The sequence below is a fragment of the Hydra vulgaris genome, chromosome 11 (assembly GCF_038396675.1).
Source record: "Hydra vulgaris chromosome 11, alternate assembly HydraT2T_AEP".
NCBI lineage: Eukaryota > Metazoa > Cnidaria > Hydrozoa > Anthoathecata > Hydridae > Hydra > Hydra vulgaris.
In genome coordinates, this window is record NC_088930.1 from 36,291,408 (window position 1) to 36,299,810 (window position 8,403).

General features: G+C 26.6%; 2 protein-coding genes and 1 long non-coding RNA gene across 3 annotated transcripts; all 3 read left to right on the plus strand.

Moving 5' to 3' along the window:
• Positions 1–3,083: 3,083 nt before the first annotated feature.
• LOC136087249 (uncharacterized) lies at positions 3,084–3,564 on the plus strand. Its single transcript, XR_010641668.1, has 3 exons — positions 3,084–3,168; positions 3,284–3,361; positions 3,487–3,564. It is a non-coding gene; the product is annotated as an uncharacterized LOC136087249 (long non-coding RNA).
• Positions 3,565–3,663: 99 nt separating this feature from the next.
• On the plus strand, positions 3,664–5,689 carry LOC136087250 (uncharacterized). The gene is made up of 3 exons (XM_065809712.1): positions 3,664–3,738; positions 3,872–4,007; positions 4,089–5,689. Exons 2-3 carry the CDS (start codon positions 3,945–3,947, stop codon positions 5,280–5,282), a joined length of 1,257 nt encoding a protein of 418 aa, XP_065665784.1. The 5' UTR covers positions 3,664–3,738; positions 3,872–3,944; the 3' UTR covers positions 5,283–5,689.
• Positions 5,690–6,159: 470 nt separating this feature from the next.
• Positions 6,160–7,475, plus strand: LOC136087251 (uncharacterized). The gene is made up of 5 exons (XM_065809713.1): positions 6,160–6,212; positions 6,310–6,378; positions 6,524–6,610; positions 7,111–7,203; positions 7,284–7,475. Exons 1-5 carry the CDS (start codon positions 6,182–6,184, stop codon positions 7,412–7,414), a joined length of 411 nt encoding a protein of 136 aa, XP_065665785.1. The 5' UTR covers positions 6,160–6,181; the 3' UTR covers positions 7,415–7,475.
• The last annotated feature ends 928 nt before the right edge of the window (positions 7,476–8,403 follow it).

Genomic DNA, 8,403 nt, shown 5'->3' on the forward strand with positions numbered 1-8,403 from the left:
GGAAATTTGCATATAATAAAAAAATAAATAAATATAATTAACAAAACAATTTTTTTCAATAACAAGGTTAAAATGAATAACAAAATAGTATGGAACAATTTTTCTTTATTTAAAGAAAGTTAACTCATATGTGTTGGGTATTTTTAAATTCTATTTAAGTTTTATTTGAAATTAGTCTGAAAATTTGGATTTATCAAAGAAAGTAAATGCTTATATATCTTTTAGTTACTTGATTATTCTTTTAAAAAACAGCAAAACAAAATTAGTACGCGATTTTGTAAAACAAAGAAGTAATAACTAGATATAATTAACAATATAGATTAAACTATATTTATTTTTTAATAAGTTGTGTTTTTGTTTGTTAAAGTTAACACAAAAAAAGACACGCTGCTTTCAAAATGAAAAAGCAGAAAAGTTTTTCCAGAGTAAATCTGACCCTGAAAATCTTGAAAAAAAATTTATAAATGATTACAAAGGTAAGCTTACGAAGAAAGCTATATATTTGATTTATGAAATAACAATTTAATTCTTTGGAGTATAATACATATTTTTCTAATTAAACTACTAATAATTATCATCGATATAAATTTATTTTAAAACTATTTATAAAATTAGGGTTTGGAGTATTTACAACAACAGAAATAGGCAAAGGTGAATTTGTTGCTGTTTACCAAGGAGTCTTAAAAAAAAAGAATGAAATGAAAGAGCTTGAAGAAATTTATGAAAATGAAGGCTTTGGGTCGTATGTATTTAGTTTCAAGCACAACAATGAAGCATATTGGTAAAATTTGTTTAGTAACAAATACAACTTACGTATAATATTTTGGTTTTAGTTTGTTGACTTAACTAAAAGATATTTATTTACTTTAAATATCAACATTGGCCCAAATATATGGTGTTTTTTATAGTCATCTAAAATAAAACTAATCAAACTCGAATTTATTAAATTTTTTTTTAATCTTAAAATATTTAGTATTGATGCAACCAAAGATGATGGTTCTTTTGGAAGGCTAGTTAATGATTCTAAATACTTTCCTAACTGTAAAATGGAAAAGTTAACCATAAAGAATGTCCCATTTCTTTGCCTCTTCTCAATAAGAAAAACAGAAAAATTTGAAGAAATAACCTATTGTTACGGAGAAAATAACCTTGACTGGCACTCAGATGTAAGTTAATTTTTTTTGTATTAGTTTATTTTGTACTATTTAAATAGAACTTTATTCTATAAAATTCTATAATATAGTATTTATAATTTTCAGATAAAATACATTTAATATAAATAGTTTCATTTACATTTGATTTATGAAATAGCGTTATTTTCTTATAGCATACTTTGTAGTCAAGTTGATAGAAATTTTATAACAGTTAACTTTTTTATTTTATGAAGGAAAAGATATTGTACCAAAAGTTTAAAAAAGAAAAAGTTAGTTTACAAAAATTAAATTTATATATAGAAATTCTAAATCTTGCTTTTGTTTGCAAATATTTTTTTTGTAAATATCTACTTTTAGTTTTCAGAATGTGCATCATTTAAGAAAACTTTTTATTTTTTAAAACTATAAAATTCAAATTTCTTGTTCGCTTAAATAAGATTTAATCGAATAAGAAATTTGAAAAGTTTTAACTATATTTTAAACAATAAATTAACATGAAATTTTCATCATGATATATTTTGGCTGCCAATGTAAATTTTTAGTATCGTATATAACCGAAAATATATATCTCAACCTGATTAAAATTTGACAAAAAGTAGTAAATACATTTAAATTAACTTTATGCGACTTACCCAAGTATTTTGCAGAAAAATATTATCAGATTTGAAAACTCATTTTCAAATGACTACCAAATAAAAATTTAAATTAAACCAGTTTTACTCAGGAATATTTTAAAGAAAGCTTTATTAAAATAAAAAGTTTTCAACATTATGATATAAATTAAAAATACTTTTTACTTCCGCACCAAAAACTTCGTTCTGTATGATCCTTAAAGTTTTTTATTTAAAACATGCATAAATATAAAGGGTTCACAAGAGCTTTAGATGAAAAACAACTCATTTGTCTTTTATAATTTGAAAAATTTTTATTTTACTTTTTTTTACGAGTGTTCAAAAAAAACTTTAAATTTCTAAAATATAGTTTTATAGCTATTTCAAACTTTGTTTTTAGTTAGTATTACTTATTTAATTAGAAATTTTTTAGTAAGTATAAATATAAATATTAATAGAGGTAATTTTTAGCATTTTTAAAATCTTAATCATATATGATTACAGAGCAAGGATCGAATATTCGAGTAGTTGATTTAGTTGAAGACCATAAATCCAGTTTTTCTTTTACAGAGGTAATTTTTTAAACGATTTAGTTAAATTATTGTCTATAATCAGTTTTATTATTTAAAATTTTGTTAAATGTAGGCTGGTTGCTAGGCTACCCCACACCCCTAATCGTAAGGGGGCGCAATTTTAGAAAGAGCTTTAGTTTTATCTAGTGGAAAATTTGTCCGGATTTTTGGACTTTAAAAACAGGTTGTTTTTTTTATGTGGGGGTGGAGGGGGGAAGGGGGAGGGGGAAGGACTCACTATCCACGGCAATGATTAATTGAAATATTGCAAAAATCTTCGAAAAACAAATTTGTTTAGTTATTATTTTAAGTTATTAAAAATTTTATTAAGGTAATATTATTATGTATAAAAAATTCCGTTAGTATCTGAAATTACAATTACTACTTTTTTTGTTTATAATCATAAGACAAATGGTTACTTTAACACCAAGCCCACGTCCCTGGTAGTACCGCGCTCAACTTGTTTCTCTGCGCAGCGGCCTTGTTCGTCAAGGTTCGTGTTTCGGAGTAATAGAGTTGAGAGAGGGTTATAACCACAAGTAGCCTCCTCATTTGTAGTGGCCTTCTCGGCCTTGGGGAGGTGAATTACAGAAAAAAAAAAAAAAAAAAAAGCCTCTAACATTACGTAAATAATATTATTTTACATAAATTATTTTTTTCTAGTTGCTATCTAAATCCATTTAAAAATACTTTAAATAAAAAAAATCTCATTTTTATTTATTTATTATTATCATAATTTTTTTTTAGTAGGACAATAATGCAAATAATTCAAATTTGGTTTTAACGAAAACGAGTGATGCGGTTGACTTTGTTGTCAGCACTTTTGTTCAGGTATTTTTTGTTTAATTGTTTTATATAAGTGCCATTTATTTTAAAATTTGTTTTTAGTATAACTGTTTCAATATTTAAAACAAAATGATCTTTTTAAATTTTGTTGTTATTTCAGGATTTTATCAATAGTTCAACAAACATTATATTAACCACTGTTAGCAGTACTGTTAATGACTTATCGGCTGAACCTCAGGTTAAAAATTATACTAGCATTTTAGGGAATTAATGTTATTACGTCACTCTAAGTTTTTATTTTTTCACTAGCATTATTCAAAAAGTTTTTCAACTTAATAAAAAAAAAGTTTGTTGTTATTATAGAATACGGTTAATAGATCTTCATACCCTGAATTATGTGAAGCGAGTAGTATCATTAATGGTGACTCGGATGATGCTCAGGTAGAAAATGGAATTGATTGTTCGTTAAAAGGCAAACTTTATCTTAAGTTTTCTCGTTCTTTAACCAATATCAACTTATAAATCTTTGTTTTAATTTAAAACTTTATCAACACTTTAACAAATTCCGGGTCGAGTCACATAAGCAGAACCGGTAATTCTATATCGGAATCTCAGGTAAAAAATAAAATAAATTTTTATCGTTGTAGGATTTTTTAAATTTTTTTTTGAGATATTAGTTTGACTTTTAAACATATTTGTAAACATGTTTTTCCTACTTGATAAAACTCTTTTACTAATTTTTCTATAGAACTCAATAAAAGATCCTGAAACCTTTTTGTCTTCAACACTGAATGACCAAAATTTATGCTTTACCAACTTGAATGAAAAAAAGCGAACTAAATAACGAAGAGAAAGTAAATAAAAGTAATCATAAAGTAAAAAAAGTAAGTTTAATAATGCTAGCAAACTGATTATGGTTTTACAAATGAATACAATCCGATATCAATTTTTTATTTATTTTCTAGGGTTCAATTAGAATACTTAAAAGATTATGTTTTATCTGTGGTAAATCATTTCGAAGACTTTCAGGACATATTGCAAAAAAACACAAAACTAACGAAAAAGTAAAAACTGCTTTGCTAAAACCCAAAATAGAGCGTAACAGGCTGTTTCAATGTTTTAAAAAAGATGGTATTCGCAATTTTAATTTGAAACAAACTGATTTAAAAGTTCCTCACTTCGAAAGAGAGCGGAGTCAACGAAAGTGTGAAAATCTAGTTATGTGTTCATTGTGTCATGGTTTTTATTCAAAATCTTATTACTCTCGTCATATGAATGTATGTGGAAAAGATTCTTCTTATTCAAAATGTGCAGTACCGGTTGAAATCCTTACTGATAAATCACAAGAAGGATTAACTCAAAATTTCAAAAATGAAATTTTGCAAGTAATTAGAGATGATCCTATTGGCATTATTGCGAAGAGTGACCGAACAATTTTGATGATTGGGTCACTACTTTACGAGAAAGTGAGAAGAAAACTTAGCAAAAAAAGTGAAGTTCAAAATTCTGTTCGAAATGATATGAGACGATTAAGCCATCTATACTCGCATTTTAAAAATTACGATGTAAAACCAATTTATTGCAATGCAGCCGATATGTTTCTTCGACAAAATTTTAGTTCTTTGAAGCTTGCAATTGAAGTATATACAGATACGTATTCTGAAAATCAAAAATCAGGGTTAAAAGCTGCCTTATATTATTTAATTTCTAGCAGTGCAAAAAAATGTATCGGAAACTTTTTGGCTCAAGATAATGATGATTCAGCTAAATCAATATCTGATTTTTTAGTACTTCTACAACTTGGTAAAAAAGAAATATTTGGGGATGCAACATATGATTTAAATGAACGCAGAAACATTAGTTTAAAGAAACCATCAAAATTACCAATTGAATCAGATGTTCAAATGATACGTGATTATTCCATATCTATTATGAAAAAGTACAAAGAGGATAACTTTGTCTTATGGGATCTTCACGCTTACGTTGAACTGCGTGATGCTGCATGTACAAGGCTTGTTTTATTTAATGGTAGACGAGGCGGGGAGCCTGCCCGTCTTTTGTTACGCAAGTGGTTTGAAGCAGCAAAGGATGCATGGTTAGATAAACAACGTGCTGAAGATTTAACAGAGATAAATGAAACAAACATGAAAATAACTTAACAAAGTGGCAAAGGTTCAAATCATCTTGTCCCTGTTTTAATTCCCGAAGATACTGTCCGTGCTATGGAAATTTTATCCGATCCAGTTGTTAGAAGCAATGTGGGAGTTCTGGAATCAAATGTTTACGTATTTCCTAGTTGTCAAAGTTCAGAAAAGCATTGTTCAGGCTGGCATAGCTTAACTAATGTTTGTGATAAACTGCCTATTATAAATAAGTCTAGATTAACTGGTACAACAAATAGACATAGATTAAGCACGCTTATGGCTGCAATAAACCTTAGTGATTTAGAAAAAAGTTTAGTTTTTAAACATTTTGGTCATAGCAAAAATATAAATGAAAATATTTATCAAGCACCAGCCGCCCACCAACAAATTTTGTCTACAGGAAAACACTTGTTGGCTATCGATGCAGGTATAAAGCAGTTTTTGTATCATAAGAGTATACTCTATATACTCTATATACTCTACATTAGAGTATACTCTATACATACTATACTAGTATAACTAAACAAATATAAGATATAGTTTTAAGATATTTATATACTTTATAATAGAATTCAATACTTAATACTTTAAAAGTAAGTTATGTTTTTACATTAAAAAAATAGGTTATTTGCGCGCAAATTATAACAATCTAAATTAAAAATTTTAAGAATAAATGGTTAAAAATCTTTCATGCGACTCTAAATTAGCAAGACTTCGCAGTCTTGTTGATTTAGAAATAATTACCTACTTCACTTGAACGACTTGTAAGTTCATTTATTAAATTAGACTAAAGTTATATTTTTCAATAGTAATTTCTTTTGCATTAAATAATATTTACTTAATGATATTCTATAATTATTTTCAAAAATTTATTTTTTATTGATGCAGGAAGCAGACCCAAGAATCCCAAACGTATGAAAACCAGTTTAAGTTTGATTCAATCAGGTGGAATTTATATTCATTTTAAAATCTCTATTTATTTATTTATAGAATTTCTATTACTTTAAATAAATAAACTGCACCTAAATTTAACTTTAAATAGTAGATCCCAATGGAGGTGAACCTGAAAAAGGAGGCAAATTTGAAAATGAGGCAACTGATCATTTACATGGTAATGTTTGATTTTTCTTTATTAAATAGTGTTAATTTCAGAGGAATATACTTTTTTTAGTAATGTTATTAAATCTTATATTTGTTATTATTTGATTAAAAACTTATAATGATTATATCTAAAATTTAAAAATCTTTACTTCTAGAAAAACCTTTAAAAAGTCAGCATCTGTCAAAAGAAATTCAAAATTCAAATGTTGAACTGAATAAATCTCCTGCTCAAAAATTAGGAGGTAATTTTGGACATTTTTGCAATGGGGTTTTCCAAAAATTACGTCGCGCAATTCCTGACCGTTTTTTTACCCCTCCTCCCCACCTCTTCACAAAATCGTAACTCTTTAGTAGCGAGTTCCTTACGAGTCGTCAAACCCCTTTTCCCTTCCTAAAGCGTGGCGTAATTTGTGGACGACCCCAAACCTGCTAACTGTTTTAATTTGCCTCAAAAAAGCTGTATAAAAACTTGTCTTTACTTTATAAAAGTCGTTAATAGTTTTACCGGCCTTTTTTCCCTACTTTCTTCACCCCGCATCCGACAGCCGTCTAAACTAACAAAAAAAATACAATTATTTATTACTTAACACAGTTTGATCTATAATTGTAATTGATTTGTAAATAGAACAGTAATTCTTTTTTGCATTAGGGAGTTTTGGTATATTAAAAATTACTCAATAGTAAAATAACATAAAATAATAAAAATAAAAGCTTTTAATTAGCTTTTGCATTTTTCGTTTAGAAAGAATGTATACTCAGTGGTCAACAGAACAAGAAGAACTATTGGAAGAAATGTTTGGAAAATTTATCAGAGATAAAAACTTTGGATGGCCTAGTAATTAAAACAAAATTATTGTCTTTTAAAAGTACATAAAATGTATGGCATATATATATTTAAAGTGTTTTCCATTTTAGAGTATGATGAAATAAAGGTCTTCTGTAACCAAACAGGGATTCGAGAAAAAGCATTAAGAAACAAAATTAACAACGAGCGAGTAAAGTGGACTAGCTTACGAAAAAAAAGAACAGAAGAACTTAATATTTAAATATTTGTGATTTGTGTTTGTTTAAATCACTATAAAAGTTGTTAAGTAACCATTTGATAAATAAATAAATTGAATAAATCTCATGAGTTAAAATTTATTATAAAAACGCCTCAATTTTGTTGTATGCCTTGTGACATAAAATGTTTTTAAAAGAAATATTTAAATTTCCGCCTCAATTTGTTATATGTTTTTAGTGAATTTAATAAATTCATATTAAGTTCACTGAAAACGAGATAATTTTTGATATAATAAATATAAAAATAAAAAAATTGTTTTGATAAATAAATTTTAATTTTTTCTAAGTTGTAATAACTGGAGAATTTCTGACTATAAAACTGTAATCTTTTATAGTGAGTTATGTATAATTTTAATAGAAATAATTGTTTAACTAAATAATTTAAGCTTGCGTTGTTTTAGCTACTCTAAGTAGCTGTAGTTCAAGCTATAATTAGATTTGTATTTATTTCCTTCATAAAATCCTTTTTAAATCCTTCATAAAATCCTATATAAAATCCTTCTCTCTCAACTTCAAATAGTTTAAATAGTATTTTAATGAAAATCTTATGAAGAATTATAACATACTTTATTTAACGCCAAGCCTGAAAACTTTATAGTAATAAGCAAAGCATTACAACTGTTTTTTAACAGCACTCCAATAACCAGCACATAAATAATCAATATTAAGAAACTGTAATAATTAATATATTAAACGCTAAAAGTATTTCGAAAAGCCGGACAGTGCTCAAACGATGTAAAAGCTTAAAGTTATTCAATCACCCAAGCGCACAGTGGAAAAAAGCAAAAAATTTACATTCTCAAAAATTAAATTATTATATAATTATTTTATATAATTATTTATCATGAAAAAGAAAATTAAATGTCTTCTCCAGGAATTTCTAAACTTCTACGTCTCTCCTCGCGAATTTTTTTGAGGCCATCCCTGTCAATTGAACCTGACAGCCATTTTGACAGGATCTTTTCCAGTTGAC

What these genes read in the sequence shown, in the direction of transcription:
- LOC136087250 (XM_065809712.1), top strand. Translation starts at nt 3,945, where the DNA reads ATGAAAAAAAGCGAACTAAATAACGAAGAGAAAGTAAATAAAAGTAAT. An exon ending in GTAATCATAAAGTAAAAAAA is followed by an intron (nt 4,008 to 4,088) that starts GTAAGTTTAATA and finishes TTTATTTTCTAG; the next exon opens with GGTTCAATTAGAATACTTAA.
- LOC136087251 (XM_065809713.1), top strand. Translation starts at nt 6,182, where the DNA reads ATGAAAACCAGTTTAAGTTTGATTCAATCAG. An exon ending in GGCAACTGATCATTTACATG is followed by an intron (nt 6,379 to 6,523) that starts GTAATGTTTGAT and finishes CTTTACTTCTAG; the next exon opens with AAAAACCTTTAAAAAGTCAG. An exon ending in TCCTGCTCAAAAATTAGGAG is followed by an intron (nt 6,611 to 7,110) that starts GTAATTTTGGAC and finishes TTTTTCGTTTAG; the next exon opens with AAAGAATGTATACTCAGTGG.